The 18,887-nt window shown below is 38.0% G+C and overlaps 3 protein-coding genes across 8 annotated transcripts in view; 1 reads left to right on the top strand and 2 right to left on the bottom strand.

Annotated features, from left to right (window-relative positions):
* The window catches only part of LOC129788184 (uncharacterized), a 38,110-nt gene that overhangs the window by 12,914 nt on the left and 6,309 nt on the right, over positions 1–18,887 (top strand). The gene's annotated exons all lie outside the window — the stretch shown is intronic.
* LOC129788183 (mucin-2-like) lies at positions 5,648–11,414 on the bottom strand. 6 transcript variants are annotated; one of them, XM_055824240.1, is made up of 4 exons: positions 11,296–11,414; positions 9,551–11,204; positions 6,059–8,707; positions 5,648–5,971 (listed from the first exon to the last, which is right to left on the bottom strand). In XM_055824240.1, the coding sequence occupies exons 1-4, from the start codon at positions 11,353–11,355 to the stop codon at positions 5,751–5,753; spliced, it is 4,584 nt and encodes a 1,527-aa protein (XP_055680215.1). In that variant the 5' UTR covers positions 11,356–11,414; the 3' UTR covers positions 5,648–5,750. The 6 variants fall into 6 exon arrangements, with proteins under 6 accessions (XP_055680215.1, XP_055680214.1, XP_055680212.1 ...); XM_055824239.1 differs by having other exon boundaries at positions 5,648–8,395; positions 8,483–8,707; XM_055824237.1 differs by having other exon boundaries at positions 5,648–8,707; positions 9,551–9,907; positions 9,941–11,204.
* On the bottom strand, positions 14,928–15,586 carry LOC129788186 (uncharacterized). Its single transcript, XM_055824246.1, has 2 exons — positions 15,412–15,586; positions 14,928–15,341 (listed from the first exon to the last, which is right to left on the bottom strand). The coding sequence occupies exons 1-2, from the start codon at positions 15,466–15,468 to the stop codon at positions 15,030–15,032; spliced, it is 369 nt and encodes a 122-aa protein (XP_055680221.1). The 5' UTR covers positions 15,469–15,586; the 3' UTR covers positions 14,928–15,029.

Raw genomic sequence — 18,887 nt, 5'->3', positions numbered from 1 at the left:
GGAGAATTTTAAACCAGAAAATTTGCTAAAATTTTGACCTTATTTATCCCAATCTGCCCGCAATTATTCTTGCGTTACATCCTTTTTAACGTAAAGCTCAAGGAAGAATACGAATAAACCTAGAGATAGCCCAATGCCCAAGAGATAGAACATTCCCACGATATTCTCAAATGTGAGTCCTACTCCACTTCCGACTTTGCTAAATTTTACTTTAACATCCGGACAACCATATTGATCGCCGTACTTTTTCATTAAATCCGTAAACCAAAACTCCATTAATCCAGCCTCAAGGTGCCTATCGAGGTGGTAGTTAATTAGCGTTGTGTAGGGAGAATGTTTTTGCAAAAGGAATGCAGTATAGTAGTTTTTAGTGCATTCATTGATGTGTTGTAAGTAGTTGAGGTGACTTTTGAATGTTTCAATTTCGGTGACAAATTTATTGGAGAGAACCTTTATTTAGGATGGAAAAGAAATTTGAGAATCTTCTTTGCAAAATTGGTTTAAGATTTCCGATCTACCTTTACGAATTTAGCATGCTTTCCTGTGGCTATTCTATTGAGTTCAGCTCTATTGTCTGTTGCATGGATATACTTTTTAGCTAATGCAACGAGATCACTATTCTCCGAAGCCACCATCTCATTGTAAATATCATCTCCTTTGGCATCTGTTGCCCATGTTATGCCTAAAAGTATTTTTTTTAGTGTAAAAAGTGTTTTAATATATTAATTTGTTTTTAGTACAAAAAACTTTTTTTTAATTCTCTTAAATTTTGTAAAAACCGTTGACGCCAATTTTTTTTGAAATTCTTAGCTTAATAATTATGGTTTAAATTTCATTCATTGCTAGCAAAGTCTCTAAGAATTTAGTGGTAAAAATAAAAATTCTCCATGTAGTATTGGTAGTAGCGTAGCTCTAGGAGAGAAACCACAAAAGCCACACTCAATCCAAGTCCAAGAAGATAGAAAGCTCCCAATAAGTTTGCCATTTGAAGTCCTTTCGTATCAGCAAATTGTTTAATTTGATCATCAAATAGGGCATTCATGTAACTTTTGCCGTACTTTGTATTCATCTCCGTGAACCAATGACTAATGAATCCACCCTCAATGTATCTGGGAATAAGGGAACTAACAAAGGACGTATAGGGTGAGTTTTTCTTCAAGAGAAGTACAGTGTAGTACCGACTAATACATTGTTTCATTATGCGCAAACAGTGCGTATGATTTGGAAATGTTTCCGTATCTGTGATGAATTTATTGGAGAGTATCTTTAAAGTAAAAAAATAAAATAAAAATGGCATTGATAGACGTCCTTTTTAAGGATTTTTGTCTCTGATAATACCTTGACGAATTTTGCATATTTTCCTGATGCAATTCTATTGACTTCATCTGTATGATTCTTTTCATGATAATACCTTTTAGCCATTTCCATGAAAGCTCTATTGCCCGAGGACATCATGTCATCTTGCATGCTATGTCCCTTTCGAATTGTTCCCCAGGTGATGCCTAAAAGAATTTAAATTTCGAAATAATAATTTGCCGAATTACCAAAGGCATGGTTTTTTTTTAAAGAATTTTTATAGCTTGAGTGTTTACTTGAAAATATTTAAAATATTAAGTCATTTAAAGGATTCTTGAATAGTTTCTCAGTAGAATATTAAATAGAGAAAGAGAGAAAATGCCTATGAAATATATAATAATAAATCGAAAGGAAGGAATAAGAGAGCTTCTAAAGTTCAAAGTAATGAAAGTTTTGCCAACAATGAAAGAATGTTAAACCTATATTAGATAGAAGTTTTTTTTAAGTAAGAAATTATGATTAGAATTTTTAACGATACACATCATATTTTTTTTAATAGAAATGTACAGATATTTTTAGCTAGCAAGCGATAGTGCAATTAGAACTTTTTTTTCTTAAAGAAATTCTCGGATATTTATTTTGCAGATCTGAATATTAGATTAAGTATTTTATGCTTGGTTTAATTTTTCTTTAACCAAAATTAATTTTTACGCTTAGCTTTTCTTGAACATATTTTTAAAAGGTTTTAAGATTAAGTTAATCTAAATCAAAGCTAAATGTTTAGTTTCAAAAATTTAACTAATGAAAGCTCCATAAAAGCTTTAAGTTTAAGTATCGCCAAAAATCAAAAGAGAATTAATTATATCAATTGCACTATCGCCTGGCGGAATAATTAGCAATTTTTCAACTAACCTTGTTCAAGGAAATCAGCAATGGTATCAATTGGCTTTGAGAAGCGTGGTGTAGTTAGGAGTGAAGTGTAGCCAGTGCAGTAAGCTGTGCTAAGAAGAAGGCTAATTGCCGTCCAGCTGACTAGAAGAATTTTAATTGGGACTTGCTTTGGGAATCGTGTTGCCCCATGGGAGGTTGCAATGTTAATAACTTCGAGGAAAACCACCTCGAGGGAAGAAAGTTCAGTGGCTCTGATGAATTCTCTATTGACGAAGTAGTGAAGAATGAAGGCTGTAGCTATGAGACAAATTATGTATACCACCCAGACCATTCCGCTGAATGGGAGGTAGATGTAGGATGCAGGTGTAACAATCTGGGGTCGAGGAACAAGGAAGGTTAGGCACTGTAGGTCGTAGCTGTGTGAAAGGTCAACAACACGGTAGTGTTTAATGTTGAGCCATGGAGAGCAGAGTCCAATGTTTGAAATGCCATCCTGAACATCGTTTACAATCTTTGTCCATGGGCTGACCTTTTACGCAGAGTGAAAATAAAGTCAATGAATATGTTTTTTATGGGAAGAAGAAGGAAATTCTTCCATACCTTATGGTCGTCGAAGTAACGAATAGTTATGCCTTTGCGCCACCCTTCGGTAATGGAATTAATAAGATTATATTCCACTCCATCGATGATTGTCTCATTGGTCTCATTATTTGTCTTGATAATGACAAAGGGTGGACAATGGAAGAGACTTATATTGATTTCTCTCGGATAGAGTAATCCCTCAAAGAGTGGATGTTCATGATGGTAGACATCTTCAACATTAGTTGGGGATGTTGAGGTTTGATTTGTTAGTAAATTCACGAGATTTATATTTTTCTCAGCACTCAAATGGGCAGAAATCATAAATAATCCATTGAAATAAGCATAAGTTCTCTGGCGTTGTGTGAGAGAGACCTCCTCGGCTGTGCTAGAGTTAAAAAGGATAATCTTCGTGAAGGGCAAAAAGCGTGCATAGTTGCTGCGTCTTGTGAAAAAATCATCAAAATGGGAAATATTGGATGTCCCAATTAAATATCTTTTGCACTCAAATTTATCTTGATAGTAGAAAGCTCTTCGATTCACAATGAGATTGTGTGTAACACGAATGCTTCTTGTCGTGTTAAAGGACAAAGGACATCTGTGGGAATCCTCCCTGTCATAGAAGACCACAATACAATGGTCAGAATCCTCAAGGAGATTATTGAGATGTCGTACGAATTGGCAATCATTTTCATCGATTGGCAAAACTTTTCCCCACACACCAACACACAAAAGCACCAAAGAGACAAAAACTCGGCACATTTTACGCAATTTAATCGTCATTGTTTGCCAATTAGAACCCCTTTTTCAATGGAAAATAACTTTTCTCTCTTTCACACTTTTTTTTTCTCTTGTGTTTCTCCCGCCCGTATTCACTGCTTGAGAGCTTTTATTATGCAACACCCATCGATATATGTATAAAAATGAAGCTCATCCATATTCCGCGTTGGGTTTTTAATCTATTTAATCCACTCTGTGATTTTTCAATGATGGGCTAGACAAATAAGAAATCATTGTGATTATTTCAAATAACATGCTGCGTGCGGGGTTTTATTAAATTATTCTCCATATAATTTGATTTTATTACGCAAACTCGTTGATTTACTTCCATGAAGGAGTTATATAGTAATGTAGTGAGCTTTTTTGTGCTTTTGAAAAGAAAATATGTATATTTTTAAAATTTTTTTTTGTAGAAATTCTATGCTATAAATTATATTACAAAGATGCTTAGAACATGAAGGATGGCAGTTTTGGATGTTTTAAAGCGTAAAGGGTTTTAGCAAAATAAGCTTTCTTTACTAAATCAAATCTTATATGTAATGTTTATGAAAAAATACTTTAGATCATATGATGATTTAAATTTTAATGAATTAAATTGTTTTTTAAGAGGGCATTGAGACATAAGAGGCTGAGAAACATATAATGTTTCTATATGTCTCTTGATGGACGCAGAAGGGTTAATTGGACTTGATTTCGTGATGAAAGCTTATTTTGTTGCTACGTTTACGCCTTTACGCTACATGTGTGAGGGCCTCCTATTAAATTATCAATAGAAAATTAAACTAAAGAAAATTTTACAGCAACATTTAACTATTTACATTTTCCTTTAGAATTTTAAAAGAATTTTCTTTTTTTTTGTTGTAAAATGAAATTGCTTAAGCTAATATTGTCAATATCGTTCGATCCACGAGCATTTTGCCAAATGGATTAACTTTGACTCATGTTTACTGATCCAATCCATTCATATACAGTCGTGCTCTCGTGGTAGGACCGTCGTCAAAATGACTTCTCCGCGGTAAAACGGCTTCAGAATGAAGTATTTTGCCTTCGCAGTGGGACAATTAGTACTATTGGAAAGGTAGGATACTAATTGTCCCACTGCGAAGGCAAAATTCCTCATTCTGAAGCCGTTTTACCGCGGAGAAGTCATTTTGACGACGGTCCTACCACGAGAGCACGACTGTATAGCTAAATTAATTCAATCTCATTTTCCTTCATATGTACATATATATATATATATGGGTGCTCTATATATTTTTTTGCGGGCAACATTCCCACATGAGTTATGTCAACTTTCTGTATTGATGCGACAGGCTGGTAATTAGTGGATCAGTTCAACATTCAATACCATTAGAGTGGCTTCATTTTGAATTATTTGCATTTGCTATGTGTGCCAATGCGGAAGTTTTCCCAGCAAAATTATTTTGTTCGTGCTTTTTATGTTTTTTATGGTTATTTTTTTGTTGTTTGTAAATTATGTGTATATTAAAAGCAGATTCAGAGTATCAACGTGCAATGATTTTTTTTGCATAAAAAGTGAATAAATTTTATTTATTTTTTTTATAATTTTTATGCGGAATACTTTATACTTGGTTGAATGTATGCTGAAATGCATTTATTGGTAAATTAAATGCCATAATTAATATTAAAATGTGTGTGGTTTAATTGCAATGTTTTACCACAAAATTCATATTCAAAAGTTCCTCGTTGTATAGGTACCTACAAATTTTACCACAATTTGCATAATTTATATGATAAAAAAAACGATGTTGTTAACCAAATTGTGGCATTTTTTTATGTGATGCGAATGAGTTAAATCAAATGCGTTATAAATTATAGAAAAACTAACTAATTACTTGGTGGAAAATTAAATTTATTTCTTGGAAATTTTATGCTGTGTCAGGATTAAAATGAAAAATACATCGCACATGCATATTTAGTTAATCTATTCTACATACAATGTTTCACAGCTAAGGCCAAATCCAAATAAATTTGCAAATTTGCAAAATATCACGAATTATTTCAGGTCATTACGCGAGGTTGATGTGTGTGGGTTTTTTTCGTGAGAAATTTTCTTTCCTTAAAAATGATAAAGACAAAGTTAAATGGTACAACTTCATTGTATTGCTTGCTTTCTACTTTAATTATCTACAACTTTACAATCATCTAATGCATCAGTTTTCTATGACTAAAAACTGAAAGGTTTAGATAACATATTCAGTTTGGGGAGCAGTAACATCAGGAGAAGCAGTGGTCGGATTCACGGTATTGGGATTTGGTTGCACTGTCGATACACTAGATACAAGAGGCTCAGATGATGGTCCCTGAGTTGTGCCAGTTTGTTCTGTTGGTGCAATAGATGACTCCGTTTGTGTTACTGGGGGAGCTTCAGAGGTTGGAAGTTCAGAAGCACCAGAAGTTGACGGTGCTTCAGTCACCACAGGAGCTTCAGTCACTACAGGAGCTTCAGATGATGGTGCTTGTGTTCCAGCAGGATCTTCAGTCACAACAGGAGCTTCAGTCACCACAGGAGCTTCAGATGATGGTGCTTGTGTTCCAGCAGGAGCTTCAGTCACAACAGGAGCTTCAGATGATGGTGCTTGTGTTCCAGCAGGAGCTTCAGTCACAACAGGAGCTTCAGATGATGGTGCTTGTGTTCCAGCTGGAGCTTCAGTCACAACAGGAGCTTCAGTCACCACAGGAGCTTCAGATGATGGTGCTTGTGTTCCAGCAGGAGCTTCAGTCACAACAGGAGCTTCAGATGATGGTGCTTGTGTTCCAGCTGGAGCTTCAGTCACAACAGGAGCTTCAGATGATGGTGCTTGTGTTCCAGCTGGAGCTTCAGTCACAACAGGAGCTTCAGTCACTACAGGAGCTTCAGATGATGATGCTTGTGTTCCAGCAGGAGCTTCAGTCACAACAGGAGCTTCAGTCACTACAGGAGCTTCAGATGATGGTGCTTGTGTTCCAGCAGGAGCTTCAGTCACAACAGGAGCTTCAGTCACTACAGGAGCTTCAGATGATGGTGCTTGTGTTCCAGCAGGAGCTTCAGTCACAACAGGAGCTTCAGTCACCACAGGAGCTTCAGATGATGGTGCTTGTGTTCCAGCAGGAGCTTCAGTCACAACAGGAGCTTCAGATGATGGTGCTTGTGTTCCAGCTGGAGCTTCAGTCACAACAGGAGCTTCAGATGATGGTGCTTGTGTTCCAGCTGGAGCTTCAGTCACAACAGGAGCTTCAGTCACTACAGGAGCTTCAGATGATGGTGCTTGTGTTCCAACAGGAGCTTCAGTCACAACAGGAGCTTCAGTCACTACAGGAGCTTCAGATGATGGTGCTTGTGTTCCAGCAGGAGCTTCAGTCACAACAGGAGCTTCAGATGATGGTGCTTGTGTTCCAGGTGGAGCTTCAGTCACAACAGGAGCTTCAGATGATGGTGCTTGTGTTCCAGCTGGAGCTTCAGTCACAACAGGAGCTTCAGTCACTACAGGAGCTTCAGATGATGGTGCTTGTGTTCCAGCTGGAGCTTCAGTCACAACAGGAGCTTCAGATGATGGTGCTTGTGTTCCAGCTGGAGCTTCAGTCACAACAGGAGCTTCAGTCACAACAGGAGCTTCAGATGATGGTGCTTGTGTTCCAGCTGGAGCTTCAGTCACAACAGGAGCTTCAGTCACTACAGGAGCTTCAGTCACTACAGGAGCTTCAGATGATGGTGCTTGTGTTCCAGCTGGAGCTTCAGTCACAACAGGAGCTTCAGTCACTACAGGAGCTTCAGATGATGGTGCTTGTGTTCCAGCAGGAGCTTCAGTCACAACAGGAGCTTCAGATGATGGTGCTTGTGTTCCAGCTGGAGCTTCAGTCACAACAGGAGCTTCAGTCACTACAGGAGCTTCAGTCACTACAGGAGCTTCAGATGATGGTGCTTGTGTTCCAGCTGGAGCTTCAGTCACAACAGGAGCTTCAGTCACTACAGGAGCTTCAGATGATGGTGCTTGTGTTCCAGCAGGAGCTTCAGTCACAACAGGAGCTTCAGATGATGGTGCTTGTGTTCCAGCTGGAGCTTCAGTCACAACAGGAGCTTCAGTCACTACAGGAGCTTCAGATGATGGTGCTTGTGTTCCAGCAGGAGCTTCAGTCACAACAGGAGCTTCAGTTACCACAGGAGCTTCAGATGATGGTGCTTGTGTTCCAGCTGGAGCTTCAGTCACAACAGGAGCTTCAGTCACTACAGGAGCTTCAGATGCTGGTGCTTGTGTTCCAGCAGGAGCTTCAGTCACAACAGGAGCTTCAGATGATGGTGCTTGTGTTCCAGCAGGAGCTTCAGTCACAACAGGAGCTTCAGTTACCACAGGAGCTTCAGATGATGGTGCTTGTGTTCCAGCAGGAGCTTCAGTCACAACAGGAGCTTCAGTCACTACAGGAGCTTCAGATGCTGGTGCTTGTGTTCCAGCAGGAGCTTCAGTCACAACAGGAGCTTCAGATGATGGTGCTTGTGTTCCAGCAGGAGCTTCAGTCACAACAGGAGCTTCAGTTACCACAGGAGCTTCAGTCACCACAGGAGCTTCAGATGATGGTGCTTGTGTTCCAGCAGGAGCTTCAGTCACAACAGGAGCTTCAGATGATGGTGCTTGTGTTCCAGCAGGAGCTTCAGTCACCACAGGAGCTTCAGATGATGGTGCTTGTGTTCCAGCAGGAGCTTCAGTCACAACAGGAGCTTCAGATGATGGTGCTTGTGTTCCAGCAGGAGCTTCAGTCACAACAGGAGCTTCAGTTACCACAGGAGCTTCAGTCACCACAGGAGCTTCAGATGATGGTGCTTGTGTTCCAGCAGGAGCTTCAGTCACAACAGGTGCTTCAGTCACTACAGGAGCTTCAGATGATGGTGCTTGTGTTCCAGCAGGAGCTTCAGTCACAACAGGTGCTTCAGTCACTACAGGAGCTTCAGATGATGGTGCTTGTGTTCCAGCAGGAGCTTCAGTCACAACAGGAGCTTCAGATGATGGTGCTTGTGTTCCAGCTGGAGCTTCAGTCACAACAGGAGCTTCAGTCACTACAGGAGCTTCAGATGATGGTGCTTGTGTTCCAGCAGGAGCTTCAGTCACAACAGGAGCTTCAGATGATGGTGCTTGTGTTCCAGCAGGAGCTTCAGTCACAAAAGGAGCTTCAGATGATGGTGCTTGTGTTCCAGCAGGAGCTTCAGTCACCACAGGAGCTTCAGATGATGGTGCTTGTGTTCCAGCAGGAGCTTCAGTCACAACAGGAGCTTCAGTCACTACAGGAGCTTCAGATGATGGTGCTTGTGTTCCAGCTGGAGCTTCAGTCACAACAGGAGCTTCAGTCACTACAGGAGCTTCAGATGATGGTGCTTGTGTTCCAGCAGGAGCTTCAGTCACAACAGGAGCTTCAGTCACTACAGGAGCTTCAGATGATGGTGCTTGTGTTCCAGCAGGAACTTCAGTCACAACAGGAGCTTCAGTCACTACAGGAGCTTCAGATGATGGTGCTTGTGTTCCAGCGGGAGCTTCAGTCACAACAGGAGCTTCAGTCACTACAGGAGCTTCAGATGATGGTGCTTGTGTTCCAGCAGGAGCTTCAGTCACAACAGGAGCTTCAGTTACCACATGAGCTTCAGATGATGGTGCTTGTGTTCCAGCAGGAACTTCAGTCACAACAGGAGCTTCAGTCACTACAGGAGCTTCAGATGATGGTGCTTGTGTTCCAGCGGGAGCTTCAGTCACAACAGGAGCTTCAGTCACTACAGGAGCTTCAGATGATGGTGCTTGTGTTCCAGCAGGAGCTTCAGTCACAACAGGAGCTTCAGTTACCACATGAGCTTCAGATGATGGTGCTTGTGTTCCAGCTGGAGCTTCAGTCACAACAGGAGCTTCAGTCACTACAGGAGCTTCAGACGATGGTGCTTGTGTTCCAGCAGGAGCTTCAGTCACAACAGGAGCTTCAGTTCCCACAGGAGCTTCAGATGATGGTGCTTGTGTAACTCCAGGACCTTCAGTCACCACAGGAGCTTCAGATGATGGTGCTTGTGTTCCAACAGGAGCTTCAGATGATGGTGCTTGTGTTCCAACAGGAGCTTCAGATGATGGTGCTTGTGTAACTTCTGGACCATCAGTCACTACAGGAGCTTCAGATGATGGTGCTTGTGTATTTCCAGGAGCTTCAGTTCCCATAGGACCTTCAGTCACCACAGGAGCTTCAGTAGATGGTCCTTGTGTAACTCCCGGACCTTCAGTCACGACAGGAGCTTCTGATGATGGCGCTTGTGTATTACCTGGAGCTTCAGTTCCCACAGGAGCTTCAGATGATGGTGCTTGTGTAACTCCAGGACCTTCAGTTCCCACAGGAGCTTCAGATGATGGTGCTTGTGTAACTGCAGGACCTTCAGTTCCCACAGGAGCTTCAGATGATGGTGCTTGTGTAACTGCAGGACCTTCAGTCACCACAGGAGCTTCAGATGATGGTGCTTGTGTTCCAACAGGAGCTTCAGATGATGGTGCTTGTGTTCCAACAGGAGCTTCAGATGATGGTGCTTGTGTAACTCCTGGACCATCAGTCACTACAGGAGCTTCAGATGATGGTGCTTGTGTTCCAACAGGAGCTTCAGATGATGGTGCTTGTGTAACTCCTGGACCATCAGTCACTACAGGAGCTTCAGATGATGGTGCTTGTGTATTTCCAGGAGCTTCAGTCACGACAGGAGCTTCAGATGATGGTTCTTGTGTAACTCCCGGACCTTCAGTCACGACAGGAGCTTCAGATGATGGCGCTTGTGTGTTACCTGGAGCTTCAGTTCCCACAGGAGCTTCAGATGATGGTCCTTGTGTAACTCCCGGACCTTGAGTCACCACAGGAGCTTCAGATGATGGTGCTTGTGTTCCAACAGGCGCATCTGTTGGAGCATGAGTGGATCCATGTCCATCAGTTGGCCCTTGAGTTGCTCCAGGCCCAGATGTTGATCCTTGAGTAATGCCGGGTCCATCAGTTGGTGTTGGACGGGGTGATAGGGTAGTTGGTTTATTGTTATGGTTATTGTTATGGTTATGGTTGTGGTTGTGGTTGTGATTATTGTTATGATTGTGATTATGTTGATTATTGGAATTCTTATCCTTTGATTCATTCGATTCTTTTTCCTTGGATTCTTTCTCATGTGATTCCTTGTCTTTTGAATCATTATCTTTCTGTTTTTCCTTGGAGTCTTTATCTTTTTGCTTTTCCTTTGATTTGTCTTCCTTGGAATTCTTATCCTTAGATTTGTCCTCCTTGGAATCCTTTTCTTTGGACTTATTTTCCTTGGATGTATCTTCGTTTGAATCTTGTTTAACTATTTCTTTTTCCTTTGACTCATCAGAGTCAGAATCATCTTCTTTGCCTACATTATTATTTTTTTCAATTTTATGCTTTAACTTCTTCACTTTTTCCATAACTTTACCAAAAGTTTCACCAGAGCACTTTTTGTACACCCAAAACTGATTGGTCAGTTCATGAAGCTTTTCACATTTATCGAAAGCTTCATTTATATCCTTTTTCAAATTCTCAACGTCTTTTCGTTGACTCTTTGAGAGATCGTCGGATTGTAATCCATCTAGATCGGCTAGTGCGAATTCTCTGTAGTTAAACGAATGGTTGTGGTCTTTCGGTCGACACTTTGGGGGGGGGGAGGGAAGAAAATAAAATTGATCAAATAATCTTTATTGAAAGGGCAAGACACTTATGCAAGAAGGAAGGTTGCAATACCTTAACACCATAAACTACCACTGCCACTAGCAGAAAACACTTTACGAAAATTTTCGTCATCGTCAGCACTTAGTTGAATTGATGCTGCGTCGAAAAATCATACTGATGCCCTGCTCAAGATTGTGCGAGCTTTTATAAGATGATAGCACGGAGGAAAAGTGATAAATATCACTTACGGAGATAACACATGAATCACAATTTTTTTTCTCCAAATTAGTTCCCACCATATTCCAACTTTATTATATACAACTTAAGCTCATATCAAACACCCCAACAACACTTGCATGGGTGAGTGAGAGGAAAAACAACTGATTCATTATGAATTAATTCCTTTTACTGCAGTCAAATAAAGCTTTTTTTGAGGTAGGAATTTTATTAATTTATTTTCCGCAAATTGTCTGATAGCCAATCTCTCACAATGAGACATCTTAGTGGATTTTATATTTTTCTTGCTCCTGGAGAGCTTTTGTGGGGGCAAATGGGTGCGATTGGAGGCGTTGTCACTGTCGCATTGCGAAAAGATTATTTTTAATGTAGCAGCAGAAGAGATAAGTCAATCATAACGCGTCCAGTTATTAGAGTTGGTATACCACAACGCGGATGGATCAGTCTATGCGTTGTAATTTAATTTGTAAGTAGTATTAGTAGTCAAAGTCGATTTTTTGTAAAATTTAGCAATTTGACAGATTAAAATGCTTATATCTTAAGTTCTATTAGACCTACATAAATTTCTTGACTAGTTCTAAAAAGGTATTGAAATAAACTATAATTTAATATATATCTCAATTATTTTCAAGGTCACCTCCAGAACACAAAATGGTGTATTTTTGTTTTACTAAAACAGTTTTTGGCAATTTTTGCCCTAAAGGAATGGTTTTAGAGGTTTCTGATGTTTTAGAAAGTTGTAGAGTTTTGCAAAACCTTTAATTTGATACTAAGATGAGCAAAATCGGTCAAGCAGTTCAGGAGATATGGCTCATAGAACTTTTCAAATTCAAGAATTTTTCAAATGGCTATATCTTCTAAACGGCGACATAGATTTTCTTCATTTTTGGACTGGTGCAAGATTATTAGTCCTGCTACAACATATCAAAAATTCAAGGAAATCGATGATGGGGATTCGGAGATATTGCCTCTTAAAGTTAGGCAATTTTTGTTTTTGTATTTAGCGCCTCTTGCGGATATTTTTGGAACTTGAAATGTTTTAGACAGTTGTAGGGCTTCGCAATACCTTTCATTTGATACCAAGACGGTTAAAATCGGTCAAGCCGTTCTCGAGATATATCGAAAAAACACTTTTTGCTTTAGGCCGCCATATTTGCTAAACCGCTTGACCGATCGTCAAGTATGAATTGTTGATGAAAACGTCTCACTGAGCACTAAAACATACTAAAATTTCAGACCTCTAACTATAAGGGAAGTGGTTAACGGTATTTCAAAATGGCGGACGGCGGCCATCTTGGATTTTGAAAATGCGAAAAAATGAAATTTTACACCCACATTTCTATAGAAAACTTCAAACCCGAAGTCTCTATCTGTCACCGTTCTCGAGCTATAAGCCAAAGTATAGCGCACCGGCCGGCCGGCAGGCCGGCCGGCGGGCCGGCCGGATCAAAAATTTTCCACCACCATTTTCGTAATGTGGGATGTCTAAAACGTGCTCATACCAAGTTTGAGCCCGATCTGAGGTGGTCGGTTTTTCGGACGATTACAATACTTGGTATGCCACGATTGTGGTATACCAACTAATAGGACAGATGGGGCAGGAGATAGAGTGATGAAAATTCTCGCAAATTTTTCCTCCCCATACCCCACCCTCCGCTTCTCTTGAGGGACATACACATACAAATTTTCCAACTTCCGTCATCGTTCAGTTTGCTTTCTTGCACGTTTGTCCACCACAAATCGCCAAGAGCGGAATCTTCATATATCCACACAGCAGCGTTCCTTTTCTTATCACAAGAACGTCACATTCCATTTACTATTTGTTTTACCACCCCCGCAGCATCTTGTGTGCTGAAAAATGTCTCTCTTGAAAAATATCTTCACTTTTTATTATTTTACACAAACTCTAAGTTCCGTGATAAGAAATTTTTGCCAGAAGGTAAAAATCATTCTCACAGACTATACCCACCGAGTTTGCTTTCCAATTTCTACACACAATGTTTTACAACTGAGAGGAATAATGTGGGTGGGTGTATGAATCAATAAAGCTTTTAAGTTCAAGGTATTAAAAATCTTAAACTTATTTTTTTAATGGAAATAAAACCATTTTCTTGTACCTAGTATTTAAAATTCTTTTTTTTTTTAATTTTCTTTGCATGTTTGAGCTTAATTTTCTCTTGGAAAACATTCGAGTGAATAATGAAACATGAAGAAAATTTTTGGTCTTGTTTAGAATGTTAATTGAAAGTAATTTCTTATCTACATACTTCTGTTTATAAATTATATAAAGATATCTTAGTTCCTGGTAGTTTATTGTTGTGTAAAATCTTCTCAGAAAGCTTAACTTTTGCTTGAGAACACCAAAAGAATTCTAATTGCTACAATTTATATCCGCTTCAGCCCGGGGGCAACAGGACAAAAAATATTTATGAGCTTTCATTTAAAAGTTTTGTGACTGAATCAAATTCTCTGAAATTCTGCAACTCTTGTTGCTTTCTTGATTTTATACATATAAAAACTTATAAAGTACACGAAGGAGTTTTTAATAAAAAGACAGTTGTATGAAAATTTTAATTCTTTGTTTTACAGCCTGAATAAAAATTTTCTTAATTATTTTCTAATTAAATTTTTCATTAAAAAAAACTTTTTGTCTTAAAGAAAATTGCAAATTTTCACATAAAAAGAAATTATTATTTAATTACTAAATTCTTTACGGAATCTTTGCAATGTTTTTTGTAGGAGTATTTTTCTCCTTTCGGGGGCGTCAATAAATTGGGTGCGGGTCTAAAGGAAACGAATCTTTTTTTTTAGTGGTACTAAGGGGAGAGATTTATTTTTCCAACATTATGACAAGAATTTACAATTTTTAGATTTAATTTTTGAGAACATTCGGAAAAATTTATGTTCCTAAAAATTAAATAAATTAAAGAAGAAGAAAAAAAAAACACTAAGAAAATTATTTGATTGAAACTTCTGGAAGAAATTATTTTTTAAACAATGTAGGTGCTAAATTTTAAATTTTAAGTACTATAAACAGTTTTTTTAAAAATTTAATTTTAAGAGTTTTTTTTTAGCAAAAGAATGGAATATTCTTACAAATATTAATTTAGAAGTAACTATTATAATTTTGAAGAGATATTTTTCTCATGCTTCTCGATAAAAAATAATAATTTAATACAAATTGAACTCTTCCTTTAAAATAAAAGCTTCAGTTCAAAGCAAAAAATATTTATAACATTTTAGTGGAGTCAAGATAATGATACATTCAATGAGAAGAAAATCAAAACTCAATTTCCAGCCCTATAGATACTGAAAAAATTAAATTAAAAGAAAGAAACCCCTAAATAAATAAGGCTTTAAGCTTTTTCTTCCAACTAGACATAAGATTTTGTAGATATGTGAAAAAGCTCTCAAAGCTCTTCTCATCCCATTCTTCTGTTACAAATTAAATTAAAAACCAGAAAAGATCCTTTTTGGAATTGCAATTTATTTAACAAGATATTACACACATATTGGGTCGTTATAAATTTTCAACAAAAAAATACCAAAGTCTGGGGGGAATTTTGGGTTTAAAAGCTGGGTGGGGCAGTTGTGGTGGCAGCGGCAGCCTGAAGAGCAGCAGCGGCATTGGTGGCCTTCTTCAGTTGGAATCCAACGCAGCGCTTGTAGAGCCAATAGACTGGGGTGACGGTGAGAAGCTCGTCGCACTGGGCAAGACCATTCTCCAGATCCTGGACAATTTGATCAAGTTGGGGCTTCTGTTCCTCCGTCACGGGCGTATCGCGCACCTGCTGCACAACCTTGTCAACAACAAACTGTGGCCATGCACCACCAGCAAATCCACCAGCCTCTCCAGGGAAGAATCCACCGAAGAATTGTGCCTGTAGGGATGAGAAAAAAATTAAGAAAATTAACTTAAGATTAAAGGAAGAATTCAGTAGGAAATCTTACATTGCTGGAGGCAATGACAGCAGTGAAGAGGAAAGCGAAGAGCACGAGCTTATTCATTTTTAAAGGAGATTGAGGGTTTTTTTTTGACTGGGTTGACTTTGGAAGTTCGTTAGTACACTTGAGAGATGCACTTAATTTCGAAGTCAGGAAACAACTGAAGATTCCTCTGAAAACCCACCCAATTTATACTAAAGTCAATTCCAAGATAAAGATAATTTTTTCCTTGCATCTCACCTGGTGATAATTTTCTCTTAATCTCCTCCAAACCACGTGTTTTGTCCCGTTGCAATGTAATTTTCCATGATGTGTGGACACATGGAAAATTTTTTGCAGGTGGTGTTTCTACGGAAATCTTGTTTACTGCATTTCTGTGAGTCAGTTTTATCTCTGCATGTGCATTTTTCTACCTCATCTCTATTTGCTTGTGCTGAGTGTAATAAAAGGTAAATTGCTTTGTAATGGTCACAAACAAGAGTTGATAGAGAGTTTCTTAATTTGCAAAAAAATGCAGAACTTTCTCAATTTTCCCTATTTCTACCTCTTTTTTTTTATTAAAAAAAAAGTCGTTGATGTTGATAAAAGTCAACACAAATAAATGTTCTTCCTGACCATTCTCTGCATCCCTCAGAAAGACAGAAAAAAATAGTTTTTCACCCTAAGGGGGATGAAAGTTGAAAAGAATCGTCGTAATTCCATTTGCTAAAAAAAACTCAAGTGGAAGGTACTTCAACACTTGTTAATTACTTACGTATACATTCTACATATATATGCATATATACATAAAAAGAAGAAAATTTAATTTTCTCTCACTCTACCCTAGAGTGATTGACGCCTGTATGAGCTCTATGGAATATTTCACTTAACAGTGAAATATATTATTAAGTAGGAAAGGTATATCGTACACCTTGCTGAGAAAAAAAATGTATAAAGTTTGCTTTTATTCACCATAATCAATAAACATAACGGCAAAATTCCTTCACTAGCACCTGACAAAAACAAATTTTCCTATGGAGGTAGTTAATAAATTTAAAAACTTCCTCCCGCGATATCGAAAGTTGGGGGATAATCTCATAATTTTGTACAACTTTAATCGACACGCTCCACGTGGAATATCGATGACCGATAAATAATGTTGATTATATTGGTTAAGGTGCCGCATTGAATTAATTACCTATTTATGTAACTTCTCCTTTCGGGGGAGGAATCTGGGGGAGAAGGAAAGTTTATTGAATCAATTAAAAACAGGAAGTCAGACACATTTAATTCAATCCACAAGCTATATACAAACTTTAATTGCTGCACAAGTAAAATTCTGCTTTTGTAATAAATTAAATCTTGCTCACACTGCGGGGTTTTAGTTCATCTGAAATTCCATTTTTAATTGTTTTCTTTCGGACAATTTTTCTAAAATTGTTTTAAAGTACAGAGGTAGATGTAGTCTAATGACTTAAATATAGGTATTAAAGAACGGGAAGGGATTTATATAGAGAGATACAAATAAATTTTTTTAGCATAAAGAATTTTTTTACACTACCCACAAAAAGTTTCTGAGTGAGCAGAAACTGTAATTGTTAAAGGTAAATTTTTAGAGTAATAAATAATTAATTTTTGAAAATCGGGTAATCACAGCAGGGTAAATGATAGCTCAAAATTTACCTTAAATGAATCACAAATTTCGTTTATTCAGAAACTCTTTGTGAACAGTGTAAATAATCCCAACCAAGCAACAAAGAAGCTTTTTTTTTAACACACTTCCCGAAGCTTTTATTTTTATTCAGTACGTGGAAGGATATAATAAACCTTTTATGCGGAGTCATTGAAAGAACTATTTTAAGCATCCTCCTGTGGTATGAAAATTAATGCATTCATGTTACTTGCAAAAAAAAAAATGTAAAAAGTTTGTAAAATTTCCAAGGAAAATTTATAGATGGTACGAAGATATAAAGTAAGAAATGGTTTTTTGACTACTAGGCAGAAAATGAAGCTGTGGGTGTGGGTGGTAAAAAAGGAAATAAATGTTTGGTGGGAAGACGTTGTTACTGGAGGATGCTCGCCAGAAAGGCCAAGAGGGCATCCTGTGGGGTGAATAAAACCGTAATTGGTGCATCCCCTGCACTGTAGTATGGGACCCCTGGGAAGCTGCATCAGGAACAAAAGCACTGCCTTTGGAGAAATATTGCAACAGGGCCTGTCGTCGTAAATCACATTTACTTTTCGCCTAGGAACCGTGCTACCATTATTAATGGTTTTCATTGGAAAACCACCCCATTCTTCCCTTGATAATTCACCATGTTTGTGCAGAAAGAAGCTAATTGAGTTGTCAGTGGAAGATTTCTCAGGCATTATCAGGAAAACATCTCGCATGGTGTGCTTGTCGCACAAAAGTCTATCTCTTTGTTATATAATTTCTAAGAAAATTGCAATGGATTCGTATTTATTTGCATCGCAATCATCTTATCTGATGTTTTTGGCTCTAAAGAATTTCTGGGATTTTATCTGCAGGTGGTGGTGCACTCAGAGATACTATACGGGGGGAAGAGATTAAGTGTGCAACTGATATAAATCTATCCAATGAATTGGAGATGTTTATTAAAATATTTTCCATGACTCAACATTTTCTATTTAATTCTTCTCAAATAATTTTACTTTATAAATCATTTTTTTTACAATTTTTAAAGCACATAAATATATAGGGAAAGATTTATCAGCTTTGTCTCTTCTGTGGCATAGAAGGGAAAAAAACGCGCAAATTGCGGTAATAACACTCGAGATGGAAATGAGAGATGAAAATGAGATGAAAAAGTGGAAAATCATCCTCATTGGCAGAATGCAACAGCATCCAATTTATTCGCACATCCTATATAAAGAAAAAAAAGGGATTTCCACCAGAGCTCCTTCAAGAGAGCACTTCCAAACAAAATGCAGCAATAAAGTGATGTAAGAGGATTCAACACTTGGAAGATTCTACTTTTCACTTTTGCATCACCACCATTCATTTTGTTTACTTTTCATATATTACTGTTGATTTTGATTTTCTGGATTTTCTCACTCTTCAGATTTTCCTTTTTTTTCTTCCTTCGTTTGAAGAAAAAGAAAAACTGCGCATTAGAAGAAACTTTCTCTTCTTGAGAGTTGTGAGAAAAGAACTTTTTCATCTTGCAAATCACACGAAAAGACGTTTACAAAATGAAAGAAACTGCAACAAAGGAGGATTATTGAATGTTGCTTGGAAATTGAAAATACTCGAAGGTTGTTCATTTTCTTATAAATATTCTTCTGATACTTAATAGTTTGGAACTTGAGGATTTTCTCTTTAACTTTTCCCTGTGAGATGCAAATTCTACATTGCTGAATATTTTAATGAAACATTCTTAGTTTTTTTGTTTGAAAATTACCTCTATTTTTTAAATACTTTCAGTAAACAGTTGTGGAAGAAGTTCAACTCTGCCGAAAAAAAGAAGAGAGACATAGCCCAA

This window comes from Lutzomyia longipalpis, chromosome 1, assembly GCF_024334085.1.
Source record: "Lutzomyia longipalpis isolate SR_M1_2022 chromosome 1, ASM2433408v1".
Taxonomy (NCBI): Eukaryota; Metazoa; Arthropoda; class Insecta; order Diptera; family Psychodidae; genus Lutzomyia; species Lutzomyia longipalpis.
This window is presented reverse-complemented; position numbering and strand designations above follow the sequence as displayed.

Bases quoted from the DNA above. Each gene is read 5' to 3' on its own strand.
- LOC129788183 (XM_055824234.1), bottom strand. From the start codon at position 11,355: ATGACGAAAATTTTCGTAAAGTGTTTTCTGCTAGTGGCAGTGGTAGTT. The intron at 11,205-11,295 runs GTATTGCAACCT...CCCCCCCCAAAG, and splicing joins TGGTAGTTTATGGTGTTAAG to TGTCGACCGAAAGACCACAA.
- LOC129788186 (XM_055824246.1), bottom strand. From the start codon at position 15,468: ATGAATAAGCTCGTGCTCTTCGCTTTCCTCTTCACTGCTGTCATTGCC. The intron at 15,342-15,411 runs GTAAGATTTCCT...TCATCCCTACAG, and splicing joins CTGTCATTGCCTCCAGCAAT to GCACAATTCTTCGGTGGATT.